Source organism: Acinonyx jubatus, chromosome A1 (assembly GCF_027475565.1).
Source record: "Acinonyx jubatus isolate Ajub_Pintada_27869175 chromosome A1, VMU_Ajub_asm_v1.0, whole genome shotgun sequence".
Classification (NCBI taxonomy): Eukaryota; Metazoa; Chordata; class Mammalia; order Carnivora; family Felidae; genus Acinonyx; species Acinonyx jubatus.
This window is the reverse complement of record NC_069380.1, coordinates 140,622,765-140,638,226: the sequence shown is the minus strand read 5'-3', so window position 1 is coordinate 140,638,226 and position 15,462 is coordinate 140,622,765. Positions and strand designations below refer to the sequence as shown.

The 15,462-nt window shown below is 36.1% G+C and overlaps 1 protein-coding gene across 2 annotated transcripts in view; it reads right to left on the bottom strand.

The window, feature by feature from the left end:
• Positions 1 to 15,462, bottom strand: part of SCAMP1 (secretory carrier membrane protein 1) — a 127,431-nt gene that overhangs the window by 70,782 nt on the left and 41,187 nt on the right. For both annotated transcript variants that reach the window (XM_027039461.2, XM_027039469.2), the window contains 3 exons: positions 4,236 to 4,334; positions 3,097 to 3,205; positions 112 to 240 (listed from right to left, as the gene is read on the bottom strand). In XM_027039461.2, the coding sequence (XP_026895262.1) occupies positions 112 to 240; positions 3,097 to 3,205; positions 4,236 to 4,334 (337 nt within the window). The remainder of the gene's footprint in view (positions 1 to 111; positions 241 to 3,096; positions 3,206 to 4,235; positions 4,335 to 15,462) is intronic.

The window sequence follows — 15,462 nt, the reverse complement described above, 5'->3', positions numbered from 1 at the left end:
GAAAAAGACCTGTTTATAATAATATCCTTAATATACAAATTCCAAAAAAGGTAGTTTTTGACAATAAAACATGAACTCTGTTGAACAAGTAAATAATTATTGTATACTCACACATCCATAAGTAGTACATAATCTTTACGGTCTTCTGGAATTCTACAGGAATGTCTACAGAAAAATCCTGATAAAAACAAGGTCCCACAGGAAAATTGCCAGGAAGAGGTGGCCAATTATTTTTTCTGCCTGCAAATTAAAAATAAAATTTACATTAGGACAAATATGTGTGACTCTTTAGTTTCATAATAAAGAAAATTATCTGTTCTTTTAATAAATGTTTTACAGATCTAATACTACATCTCTACAATCCTCTATTCATACAACTTTGAAAGCCAAGCTTTGCATTTTTAAAAATTTCCCCAGAGTAGGGGCACCTGGCTGGCTCAGTCAGTAGAGCACCTGACTCTTGATCTAGGGTTGTGGGTTCAAGTCCAGCATTAGGTGTAGAGATCACTTAAAAATAAAATCTTCTTTAAAAAAGTTCACAAAGTACCACTTTAGAAAACATTAGATGGTAAAATACTTTTCCAGTGTCATATAGCATTTAGCAGGAACCATTTATGTACAGTTGACACAAGAAACAAAACGAGCACCAAGACATACACTGTGACTCTACCCTAAAAACAGACTTATTTCAAAATCCTAAGAGTCTGGCTCTCATGTGAAGTCCATGCAGTTTTTAAAGATCTACAATTTCCTCCTCAGCATCTTAAGTCTTTGAATATAATTCCTAGCCCATGTGGAGAAGGAAGACCAGCTTCTGAATCTTTTGAGTTTTCTACTATTTTTTTTTTGAGTTTTCTACTATTAACTCCATGAAGAAACACAAGATTCACTACTGCTAAAGAATCAAATCTAGAAATCTCAAAGTCTGAAAAAGTAACATTCAAAACATACATGTAAGAAAACCACGGAACTAGGAGAAAGCATGAAACAGTCAAGAAAAGGAAGCTCAGGAATTATATAGCACCTTCAAAAACCTAGAGGAAAAACAAATTCAAGCTATGAGGAGGGAAAATATGTCTATATAAAGAAATGAAATTGAAAATAGGGCTTGGGAAGTGGTGGGAGGAATAAAAAAAACAAAATTAAAGCAAGAAGTCAAAACATTAACAACAGAAGGTAAAAATAGCACCTAAAGGCCACTTCTCATTTTAGATATTATATGCCATAATTTGTGAACATTAGATTTTATACACTTTATATAGACTAAGAAAATTTTACAGTGGAAAAAAAGAATGACCTATGTCTTATTCTTCCCAACTTGTCTGCACTGGTCCTAATTTTTTTCCAATTTCGTATACATTTCTCATACAAGTCTCATACTAGTTGAGAGCAGCAGTGATAGTAATAGAAGAACTAGGATCCAAAAACATAAGTGCCTAGTCACTTACTGGCTAGGGGGTCTTGGGCGCCTTAAACTTCTAAAGACTTTCTACATCTATAAAATCTTATGTTTCTTCATAAATTTCAGAGTAGAAATAACAATAGAATATCAATTATACCACCCTTCAGGGAATAACAATGATAATTAAATGAGTTAATAGATGGTAAGTACTTACATGTAAAGCACACTGCCAAGTCTAACTTTTAATTTCCCACTCTTTTTGACTATCTTTACTAAAATAGCTCTCATAGAAATAACTTGTATTAGTCAATACCAAGGACAAAGGACAGATTTTATTACAGGTATTTCAGATACACTGATCTCAAATAAACCTTCAGTTTCTCATTTTATAGATATTATCTCTAATGTTGCCATCAACAAAACGGCCAAAGATGAATGTGTCCTCACAAGGTCCTAGACTTACAATTTTTTTTTTGATATTCCAAGACCACTATATTTTTAGTTTTTATTTAAATTTGTGAGTTAACATACAGCGTAGTATTAGTTTCAGGTGTACAATTAGGTGGTTTAACACTTCCAAACAACACCCGGTGCTGATCACAAGTGCACTCCTTAATCCCCACCACATACCCAACCCATCCCCTCCTCTACCTCCCCTCTGGTAATCATCAGTTTGTTCTCCACAGTTGAGCCTGTTCCTTGGTTTTCCTCTCTTTTTTTACCCCTATGATTACTGATTTTGTTTCTTAAATTCCACATATGAGTGAAAGCTTACAATGTCTTTCCGGACTTAGGGTTACACATTCTAAGAGAAGGAAGAGATAGTTCAGTATATTGTTGTTGACCTAGCCCTGTTATTCTATCACTATCCTAGACATAATACCAATGATCTGTCTAGCTCTTCAACCCTTCTTGGTCAGACACTGCTATCTTTCCCTAAGATATTCCCTTGAAGTGGCTTTTGATACTCACAGTCTAGATTTCACAGCAAATGATCAATTCATCACTTACTTCCTTGGCATCATCGAGAACCCCAATGCTTCCCAGAGTCACAGCAGACATTTAAAAAAAAATTTTTTAACATCTATTTATTTTTGAGAGACAGAGCATGAGCAGGGAGGGGCAGACAGAGAAGGAGACAGAGAATCCGAAGCAGGCTCCAGGCTCTGAGCTGTCAGCACAAAGCCCAACGTGGGGCTCAAACCCACGAATCACGAGATCATGACCTGAGCCAAAGACCAACACTTAACCAACTGAGCCCCACACCAAACATTTTTTAAACACAATTTGACAGATAAGTTATACTTGTGAGGACTGGGGCAGATAATTCGAAACTGGACTGACTAAACAAGAAGTTAAGAGTCAAATTTAGGGCATACTTCCAGGTACTTACAAAACTTCAACAGACTCAACAAGGGCCCAAGTACAGAATCAGGCTCCTGGCTAAAACCCAAAATTATCATATTCACATTCACTTTCTGTGTTATAAGGCTAACAGTGTTTTAATCAAAAGACTATGTAAATCAGCCAATATCAGAAAGCTACAAAGCAACAAGTAGGAAATCTGCTTTCTGATCTTGCTACAACAGGAAAATAGGGCATGGCTTTATCCACAAACCAAAGGACTTAGAGCTAGCACAAGCATTATTTAAAGTGTTTAAGTTATTTTCATTTCAAACTTCTTTGGATACTACCATGTTGACTGAGATTTTGCATTTCTCGTTCTCGACGATCTAATTCTGCTGCTTTTCTTTCTAGTTCTTCTTGGCGCTTAAGAAGTTCAGCTTGGGCCAAGGCATGTTCCTTAAAAAATAGTAATAATAAAAATCAACACATGAACAGGTTTTTAGAGTTGTAACACTGCTATGCTATCTACTGTCTCTCCCTCTACAATCTTAGAAAATTTTAAGTTTACTTATTTTTTTTAGTAATATCTACACCCAACATTGGGCTTAAAATCACAACCCCAAGATCAAGAGTACAACTGTACAATGCTAGAAACTTAATTCAAATGCTCTTCCAAAATACAGTAATTCACTCAAGGTTATAGTTTCAGAAAATATTATGGAGATACCTGGCTCATTTTGGGTCTTTTGGTTATGAAAACCATCAGTGAGAATGTGGGACACATTAGGACAGGACAAAATTCTCTCAATAAGATTAGTCAGAGTCCTAAGGTAATTGGGAAAATAAAATTAAGGTGACCTCTGTGCCTAAATGAGAATGAAGAACAAAGGGAACTGGAAAAAAAATGGAAAAAATGACAACTGAATTGCCTCTTAAGAATTGCTTAAATGGTACATACAGTTTCCAATGCAAGAATATGTATAACATCTTCTATTTTAAAAGACAATGAGATGAAAGAAGAATATGATTAAGAAAGTCTGGTTTGTAACTCCATCTGCTTTTATGTAAAATGAGGTATCCTATTCGTCTCCTTTATTCTCATATTTTTGCCACCTGCTGCTTCCAATCACTGTCCTTTGCTTAGCCATGGTAACTCTCTTCCAACATTATACCTCCAATTATAGTATCATTATACTATACTATACAACATTATACTTCCAATTATAGTATCATTGGTACTATAATAGTACTAGGCATTAAAAAACGAAACCAGAGGCAATAAAACTTTCCCTAAACAAACTGTACACCAAGAAGATCTATGAATTCAGTAACTGGTAATAACAGAATAAAGCAAATGTTACTAGCTCACACATATTGAAAAGAAAGTTAAAATTAAATAAGGCAACATATAAAGAATTCTTTTGCTCTGAAGATGTTACTGATACTTTAATTTCCAATACAAATTTACACTGTAACATGAACTAACCTTTGCAATCTGTGTATAGGCTGGATGTTCCTCTGTTGGTTTCATTATTGCTGGTTGTGTACTAGGTACATTAGGCATTTTCACAGTGCCTGGTGGAGGCTAGGAACGTTAAGAAAAGGACAAATTATGTAAGACAGGTATTCAACTTTAACATCTTTCAAAAGGCCTAACACCAACAAAACTCGAAATGCCAAGAACTCCTCTCTTCCTCCTCTAGTGTATGGTAAAGTACTACTTAGGCTCTCCATCTCCCATTTTCTCAAATTCACTCATTCCTCAATTCTTCAACCTGACTGCTACCTTTACCACTAAACCACACTCTCCCCTCCAGAATACCACATGTAAAAACACAAAACAAAACAAAAAAACATTTAAGTATTTTTTAGTAAAATACAGATAGCACTAAACTGAATAATTTACACCAAGGGTAATTGTTAACTCTTTCAACCAAAGAAAGCTATTTGCCAGGGCCCTAAAAAGTAAATAGGAGAGATTGGCTGGGAAGACGGCAGAGTAAGAGGACCCAAAGTTTGGATCCTCCCACAGATACAACCAGATCACACTATCAGTAGAAACAACCCAGGAAGCAACCCAAGGACTGGCAGAACAAACTCCACAACTAAAGGCAGGGAAGAGGCCACATCTAAGAAGGTATAAAGCGTGAAGACACACCCTGGAAGCAAAAGGGATGGCAGCCAGCCACAGTGGAGAGGGAGCCAGTGGCGCAGAGAAGAGCAGAAAACAGACTTTCACACTAGGGAGGCTGCCAACAGGGAGGACAAATCTCCATATTTGCCTTTGAAATTTCATTAGTTCTTAAAACCAACAGGACTTAAAACCTAGAATTTAAAAACTTGGCATGCTGGGCTCTAGGCATTAGGAGACAGAGTCCCTGCCCTAAGAAAGACGGCACGAAAAACAGCCATGCAGATGCAGTGCAGAACCAGCAATTTGAAAAATGCCAGGGGCAGACAAGATACAGTGATTTGCTCATCTCAGAACATGGCCTGGAGAGACAAGGATCACAGGGAGACCCCTCCAGGAACAAAGGAGCTAGCAGGTGCCATTTTCCTCCCCTGTCCCCCAGCATAAACAACGGCCATCTGTGGAAACCAGCACTGTGTAGATTCATGCTACCTAACTTGCTTATGCCAAGCCCTGGCACGTATGCTTCAGCAGATCAGCGCTTCCTAGTCATGCTCCTCCTGAGTGCTGGTGCTACAAGACCCCTCCCCCACAGGCATGGTGCAAACTCTGCCAATAACACATGTTCTAAACCACCTGTTGCGCAGGACCTCATTTCCAGCAGGCAGTGTAATTTCACAACAAGACCACTGCACACCTTGCTACTCATAAGAAGTAAAGACAGCATCAACAAACAACTGGACTGAAGGAAAAAGAAACCAAGATTCAACAGCAGAGCACAAACAAAACACAGAGCAAACAAGCCCTGAAGCACCAGGCCCTGGGAAACAGGGGACACTATACTACAGGGCACTACAGGACCTCTTTTTCATAAGGTTGTTATCTCTAAGAGCAAGAGAAGTAGCTGACTTCCCAACACACAGGAACAGCTACAGAAAGTCAAACAAAATAAGAAGACAGAGAAATATCTCCCAAATGAAAGAACAGGACCAAACCACAGCAAGAGATCAAAGCAAAATGGATGTAAGTACTATGTCTGATAGAGAATTTAAAGTAATGATCATAAAGATACTTACTGGACTGGAGAAGAGTGGAGATATCAGTGAGACCCTTAACCAGACATAAAAAAGAACCTGAGATCAAGAATACAATAAATGAGGGGCGCCTGGGTGGCTCAGTCGGTTAAGCGTCCGACTTCAGCTCTGGTCACGATCTCGCGGTCCATGGGTTCGAGCCCCGCATCAGGCTCTGGGCTGATGGCTCGGAGCCTGGAGCCTGCTTCTGATTCTGTGTCTCCCTCTCTCTCTGCTCCTCCCCCATTCATGCTCTGTCTCTCTCTGTCTCAAAAATAAATAAAGGTTAAAAAAAATTAAAAAAAAAAAGAATACAATAAATGAGGGGCACCTAGGTGGCTGTCAGTTAAGTGTCGACTTCAGCTCTCACGGTTCATGGGTTCAAGCCCTGTGTCAGGTTCTGTGCTGACAGCTCAGAGCCTGGAGCCTGCTTTGGATTCTGTGTTTCCCTCATTCTCTGCCCTTCCCCCACTTGTGCTCTGTGTCTCTGTCTCCAAAATAAATAAACATTACAAAAAATTAAACAAAAGTATAGAACACAATAAATGAAACTAAAAATACACTTGATAGAATAGTAGGCTAGATGAGGCAGACAAATGAATTAATGACCTAGAAGATAGAGTAATAGAAAGTAATCAAGCTGAGCAAAGGAGAGGAAAGAAAATTATGTTAATTGAGTACATTATTAGGGAACTCAGCAACTCCATCAAGCCTAATAACATCCACATTATAGGGATCTCAGAAGAAGAGAGAGGTAAGAGGGAAGAAAATGTATCTGAAGAAATAATAACTGAAAACTTCCCTTATCTGGGGAAGGAAACATATATGCAAATCCAGGAGGCACAGAGATCCACCCCCCCCCCAAAAAAAATGAAACCAAAGAGGTCCACACCAAGACACATAGTAATTAAAATGGCAAAAGGTAGGGATAAAGAAAAAAATTTTAAAGCAGCCAGAGAAAAGACAGTTTCATACAAGGGAAACCCCATAGGCTTTAAGCAAATTTTTCAGCAGCAACTCTGCAGGCCCGAAGGAAGTTGCATGATATATTCAAAGTGCTAAAAGGGAAAAATCTGCAGCCAAGAATACTCTATCCAGAAAGGCTACTATTCAGAATCGAAAGAGACACAGAGTTTCTCCAACAAGGGTACCTGGTGGAGGAGTCAGTCAAGCGTCTGACTCCTGATCTCAGCTCAGGTCTTGATCTTGGGGTCATGAGTTCAAGCCCTGCATTAGGCTCCATGTTGGGTGTGAAGCCTACTTAAAATAAAAATAGAGTTTCTCAGACAAAAAGACTATTAAACCAGCCCTACAAGAAATTTTAAAGAGGGCTCTCTGAGTGGAAAGGAAAGACCCTAAATGAGAATATGAAAAATAAAAAGCACAAAAACAGTAAAAATAAATATTTCTGTAAAAATCAGTCAAGGGATTCATAAAATAAAAGGATGTAAAATATGACAATATATACCTGAAAGGTGGGAGGGAGAGGAATAAAAAATAGGTTTAAACTTAAGCAGTGATCAACTTAATATAGACTGCTATATGTAGAAAATGTCATATACAACCGCGATGATAATGACAAATCACAATCCAGTAATAAACATGCAAGAATAGAGAGGGGTATCCAACTATATCACTAAAAAAGCCAACAAACCATGAAAGACACCCAAGAGAAGAAAGAATCAAAGAAAATCTATAGTAACAACCAGAAAATAAATTTAAGAACGGCAATAAATACCTATCAATAATTACTTAGAATGTAAATGGACTAAATGCTCTAATCAAAGAGCATGGATAGGGTGACAGAGTGGATATAAAAACAATACCCATCTATATGGTGCTTACAAGAGACTCATTTCAGACCAAAAGCCACCTGCAGAGTAGACAGAGAAACATTTATCATGCAAATGGATGACAAAGAAAGCCAGGGTAGAAATACTTATATCGGACAAGAGACTTTAAAACAAAGACTGCAACAAGAGACAAAAAAGTGCCCTAAGTAATAATGAAGTGGACAATCCAAGAAAATATAAATATTTATGCACCCAACATGGAAGCATCCAAATACATAAAACAGTTAACAACAAACATGAAGGAACAATTAATAGTAATACAATATGGTAATAGTAGAGGACTTCTACACCCCAAGCGCATCAATGGACAGATCATCAACACAGAAAATCAAAAAGGAAAACAGTGGCTTTGAATGATACACTGGACCGTATGAATTTAACAGACATATTCAGAACACTCCACCTTAAAACAGCAGACTACACATTCTTTTCAAGTGCACATGGAACATTCTCCAGAAGAGATTACATATTAGCCCACCAAAAAAACTCTCAACAAATTAAAAAAAAAATGAAAGTCATACCATGCTTCATCTTTTCTGACCACAACACTATTAAACTACAAATCAGCCCCAAGAAAAAAATCTGTAAAGAGCACAAAAACATGGGGCTTAAATAACATGCTATTAAACAATGAACAGGTCAACCAAGAAAGCAAAAAAGAAATAAAAACATACATGGAAACTAAAGAAAATGAAAGCACAAAGGTCTAAAATCTTTGGGATGCAGCAAAAGTGCTTCTAAGGGGAAAGTTTATAGTAATACTGGCATACCTTAAGAAGCAAAAAGAATCTCAAACAACCTAACTTTACACCTAAGGAGCCAGAAAAAAAAAAAAAAAACTCAACCACAGCAAAAGGAAGGAAATAATAAAGATTAAACAAGAAATAAAGATATAGAAACTTACAAAAGTAATAGAAGGAAGACTCTTTACAAAAAAGAGAGAGAACCCAAATAAAATTACTAAGAGGAGAAATATCAACAAACACCACAGAAATACAATCATGACAGACTATTATGAAAACCTACATGCCAACAAACTGGACAACTTAAATGCATAAATTCCTAGAAACATATAACCTACCAAAGCTAAAGCAGCAAGAAATAGAAAATTTGAATAGACCGGGCACCTGGGTGTCTCTGTCAGCTAAGCAACCAACTGGTGATTTCGACTCAGGTCATGATCTCAGAATGAGCCCCATATCGGGCTTGCACTGACAAATGGGGAGCCTACTTGGGATTCTCTCCTGCCTCCTTTCTCTGCCCCTTCCCTCACTTGTACATGCACACACTTTCTCTCTCTCACACACAAAATAACTTTAAAAAAAAAAAAAAAGAAAATTTGAACAGACCAATCACCAGCAATGAAATTCAATCAGTAATCAAAAAAATTCCCACAAAACCAAAATCCAGGACCAGGTGATTTCACAGGTGAATTTAAAGAAGTGTTAATACCCATTCTTCTCAAACTATTTGAAAAAATACAAAAGGAAGGAAGACTTTCAAATTCATTCTAGAAGGCCAGTATCCCTGATACCAAAACCAGATAAAGGCACCACTAAAAAGAGAACTTTAAGCCAGTATCTCTGATGAATACAGATGCAAAAATCTTCAACAAAATTTTAGCAAATCAAATCCAACAATTTACTTAAAAAGTTATACACCATGATCAACTGGGATTTATTCTCAGGATGCAAGGGTAGCTCAATATTAAAAAATCAATCTATGTGATACATCGCATCATTAAAAAAAAAAAGGATAAAAAAATGATCATCTCAATAGATGCAGAAAAAGCATTTGACAAAGTACAATATACATTCATGATAAAAGCCCTCAACAAGGGAGGTCTAGAAGGAACATACCTCAACATAATAAAGGTCTTATACTAAAAGCCCACAGCGGGGCGCCTGGGTGGCACAGTCGGTTAAGCGTCCGACTTCAGCCAGGTCACGATCTCTCGGTCCGTGAGTTCGAGCCCCGCGTCGGGCTCTGGGCTGATGGCTCAGAGCCTGGAGCCTGTTTCCGATTCTGTGTCTCCCTCTCTCTCTGCTCCTCCCCCGTTCATGCTCTGTCTCTCTCTGTCCCAAAAATAAATAAAACGTTGAAAAAAAAATTTTAAAAATAAAAGCCCACAGCTAACATTATACTCAATGGGGAAAAACTGAGAAGTTTTCCCCCAAACATCACAAACAAGACAATGATGTCTACTCTCACCACTTTTATTCAACATAGTATGGGAAGTCCTAGTCACAGCAATCGACAACAAAAAGAAATAAAAGGTATCCAATTGGTAAGGAAAAAGTAAAGCTTTCACTATTTGCAGAAGACATGATACCCTATATAGAAAACCCTAAAGACTCCACCAAAAAACTACTATAACTAACCAATGAATTTAGTCAAGCTGCAGAATACAAATATCAATACACAGAAATCTGTTGCATTTCTATACCATAATAATGAAATAGCAGAAAGAGAAATTAAGAAAACAATCTCACTTACAACACACCAAAAATAATTAGATACTTAGGAATAAACCTAACCAAAGAGGTAAAAACCTGTACTCTAAAAACATTAAAACACTGATGAAAGAAAGTGAAGACAACACAAAGAAATGGAAAGACATTTCATGCTCATGGACTGGGAAAACAAACATTGTTAAAATGTTTTAACTACCCAAAGCAATCTACACATTCAATGCAATCCTTAGCAAAATACCAACAGCATTTTTCACAGAACTCAAACAATCCTAAAATTTGTATGGAACTATACAGACCTCAAATAGCCAAAGCCATCTTAAAAATGAAAAACAAAACTGGAGTTAATCACAATCCCAAATTTCAAGTTGCATTACAAAGTGGTAGTAATTAAAACAGTATAGGACTGGCATAAAAACAGATACATAGATCAACAGAATAAAACAGAAAATCCAGAAATAAACCCACAATTATATGGTCAATTACCCTCTAACAAAGGAGGAACGATTATAAAGTCTCTTCAACAAATTGTGTTGGGAAACCTGGACAGCCACATGCCAAAGAATGAAACTGGACCACTTTCTTTCACCATACACAAAACTAAACTCAAAATGGATTAAATACCTTATGTGAGACCTGAAACCATAAAAATCCTACAAGAGGGCACAGGTAGTAATCACTCTAATATTGGCTGCAGCAATATTTTTCTAGATAGGTTTCCTGAGGCAAGGCAAATAAAAGCAAAAAATAAATAAATCAATAGCCTCTGCACAGCAAAGGAAACAATCAACAAAACTAAAAAGCAACCTATGTAATGGGATATCTGCAAATGACACACCTAATAAAGAGTTAGCACCCAAAATATATAACAAACTTATACAACTCCAAACAAAAAACCCCACAAATAATGCAATTTGAAAATGGACGGAAGATATGAACAGACATTTCTACAAAAAAAGACACCCAGATAGCCAAAAGACACATGAAAAGGTGCTCAACATCACTCATCAGGGAAATGCAAATTGAAACTACAGTAAGGTATCACTTCACACAGATCAGAATGGCTAAAATAAAAAACACAAGAAACAAGTCTTGGCAACGATGTGGAGAAAAAGGAACACTCTTGCACTGCTGGTAGGAATACAAATGTGTACAGCCATGGTGGAAAACCATATATATGGAGGTTACTAAAAAAATTAAAAATAGAGCTAACCTACAGTCCAGGAATCTCACTACTGGGTATTTACCCAAAAATACAAAAAGACTAATTCAAAGGAATATATGCAACACTATGTTTACAGAAGCATTATTTACAATATCCAAATTATGGAAGCAGCCCAAGTGTCCATTGATAGGTGAATGAATAAAGATGTGGTATATGTATATACATTGGAATATTATTCAGCTATAAAAAAGAATGACATTTTGCCATTTCCAACAACATGAATAGAGCTAGGGTACAATGCTGAGTGAAATAAGTCAGAGACAGACAAATAAATACCTTATGGTTTCACTCCTATGTATAATTTAAGAAACAAATGAGCAAAGGAAAAAATAGAGAAAGACAAGCAGGAAACACATTCTTAAACATACAGAGCAAACTAACAGTCATCAGAGGGGAGGTGAGTCGGGGTATGGGTGATATCAGGGATGGAGATTAAAGAATACCCTATGATGAAAAAAATAGAATGACTTCTTAAAAAGCCAATAGAAGAGCTTTTGATACAACTTCACTAATACCCTTTGAAAAGAAAGTGGAGGCATTAGGGAGATGGAAAATAAACCATACAACCTCTGCTTTGCCAATGGGGACTAGCAGTATTTGAAAATAGCTACAAAAATCAAAAAGCAAATAGATACTTACAAGTCCACCAAAAGGGAATTGGTTAAATTACTGTATAAAAATACCAGGCAGCCATCAAAAGGAAGGAGTCAGAACTAAAGAAGACTGCCTTTTAAATATTAAATGAAATAAAATGCATATGACCATTTTTTTTTGCTTTTATAAACAATGCTTTGTACATACCCAGAAAAATAACTGGAAACTCTCAGCAAACTGCTATTAGAGGGACTTGAACCTTTTGCTTTATTTATACACTCTTCTATAATTTGTCCCCCCCCCCACGATAATATACTTTTTGAAGTTAAAAATGTATTTTTAAAATACTCTTTTAAGTGGCCACAGGAAAAGGAAGACAGAACGAAAAGAGAAGATGATAAAGCAAGCAAGCAGCTGCAAAGGAAGTTCAAATATCACAACTATTAAACCCAGAAGACACCACCAATGCACCAGGATTTTACCCTGACACAACAAGTAGCAGCCCTGAAAAAAGAACACAGGCACAATCAAAGAAATAACTGTGGCATACAGCTGATTCTAAAATGCATATGAAAAAGCCAAGGGCTAGGAATAGGTCAAACAATTTTGTGGAAGAACAGGGCAGATCTATGGTATCAAGGCTTATTATAAGGATATAGTAACTAAGAGGGTGGTACAGGTGCCAAAGACACAGAAATATAAAAATAAACACAAAGGACACAAATAAATCCACACAAATGCAGAAACTTGATATCCAACAGATGTGACCCTATAAGACAGTGGAGAAACAATGTTATTAGTCAATAAATGATGCTAGGAAAACTGGCTACCCACATGGAATAAACTAGACTTCCTACTTCATACTATACAAAAATAAATTCCAGGTGGATGAACTAAAAAGTGAAAAAGCAAAACCTACACACTTTTAAGGAAAAAAAATAGGTGAATATTTTTATGAACCTAGGGTACATAAGAGCTTCTCAAATGTAAACTCTAGAAATCTCTGTGTATTTTGCCTAGGATGAATGTCAAGTGCCTCAAACAGTGCTTGGAACACAGTAAATGCTAAGACCTTGTTAAGATTAAAACACACACACACACAATAAAGATGGATAGTTCAACTACAGGTATCCCCACTTTCTGAAAGCTAACTTTACACCACTTCAAAAAGCCTCTGTTGTACAGTGATAGCTTTTTTCACAAAATAGAAGAAAATCGGATTTCTCCTGATTAGCGATTACAGATACTAATGTATGTCTTTTGTAAAAGTAAAGTGGTATAACATAAAGTTTTGGAAGGCAAGGGATACCCTTCACTTTATGCCATTTTGGCTCAAAAAAGGTTTCAGTATGTTCTACTTTTGAATAGTGGGGGAAACCTATATATTCAAACTTAACATCAAGTGAAACTTCAAATCACAGTCTAGGGAAAAGTGGTTATAATGCATATATAATGCTATTCCAAATACATAAAGAATTTCTACAAATTGATGTAACTACCAACTACTAATAGAAATATGAGCAAAAGACCTGAACAGGCAACACAACTAAGAAAACAGGGATGGTCAATAAAACAATCAATGGTTCAAACTCACTAGTAATAAAGAACTACAAAAACAGTGGCCTATTTCCCAAACCATAAGATAGAAAAACATGAAGTCTGAATTACCAAAATTTCAAATTCCAGTATATACACGATAGCAGCATATAACCAAGATAGCATTTCAAAACAATGGGCGTGGTAAAGATCATCAAAATCATGCTGAGACAGTTATTTAAATGTTTGGGGCAGGGGGTGGAAATCACTTCTCTGTATCTCACCAGAATAAATCCCAAATGGATTTTTTTTTTAACTATAAAGACACCAGTACACAATACAGTACATAGAATATAGATGACTATTGGATCATGGGTTGAGGAAAGGTATTCTAAACATTTAAAAGGGATGAGGGGAGAGAAATCATAATGAAAAGGTATATATTTAGAAGTTTGATGATATAAAGTATTTTATAACCAAGATTAAAAAGTAAAAGCTAATAACACATATAACCATCAATTGGTTAATACATTTCATCATATACAAATCAAAAAAATAGATCCACATGTTACTGAGGAAAAATACATTTTAAAAAGCCCTTATAGGGGTGCATGGGTGGCTCAGTCGGTTGAGCATCCCACTTCGGCTCAGGTCACGGTCTCACCATTTAAGAGTTCAAGCCCCACAACAGGCTCTGTGCGGACAGCTCAGAGCCTAGAGCCTGCTTCAGATTCTGTGCCTCCCTCTTTCTGTGCCCCTCCCCTGCTCATGCTCGCTCGCTCTCTCTCTCTCTCTCTCTCTCCCAAAATAAAAAAAATAAAAATGTTTAAAAATTTAGAACACCCTTATCAAGCAGGTTCCAGAATACATTTAAAAAATAAACAAATATTAAAAATGTTAACCTCATTAGTAATCAAAAAAGTAAACCTCATCTAATTATTTTTTAGGTCATTATTACCATAAGATTATCCCATTTTGGAAAAGATGTGGTAAAATGGGTATTCTCACTCACTGATAATAGAGGAGTATAAACTAGTTCATATAATAATCCTGGAGCATAACTTAGCATTACGTACAAGAACCATAGAAGTATTTATACTTTATTACTCGCAAATAGGTAGTCTTAAAAAATATCTTAAGGAATAATCCAAGATATGCACAAATGTGTTTGCCAAGAATGCTCACTATAGCATTATTTACAAAAGCAAAAAGTTAGCAATAATCCAAATGTCCAAAATAAAAAAAATAGGTAAGTTATTTTATCCAGAAGAGAGCATTTTATGCATTTAAAAGTTCTGAAAGAGTATTTAATATAACTGGAAAAGTTTGTACCAATAAGTGATGGAAGTTATAAAACTATGTCAACTTTAATCTAAAAATTTAATAAAATATGTCAAAATATTAATAGTGATTATTTCTGGATAGTGAGATCAAAAGATTTTTCTTGTATTTTTTATCTCCACTATCATCTTTTCTTATTAAAAGAATTGTAAGTTCTCTGTTCCAATAGTTTGTTCCCCTCACTCCAATATCTCATATAAATAGGCAGAAAAACTGAAGCTAATCAATCTTAACTGTTCTCCAACTAGAAAAGGATGGCCCTGAAGTCTCACTCTCTTGGATTACTAAGTGGATACAACATAACAATGACCATATAAATGACTGACAAAGTTAGTCTGGCAACACACTTCAGAAAAAAACACACAAGGAATTATCCAAAAACTCACCCAGTTGAAAACTTACTATAAATTCTTTATTGCTTTAAATAACAAATGAAGCATTAAATACAATCAATTCCTAAAATAAAGATGAAAGATGCGTTAGAGCAGT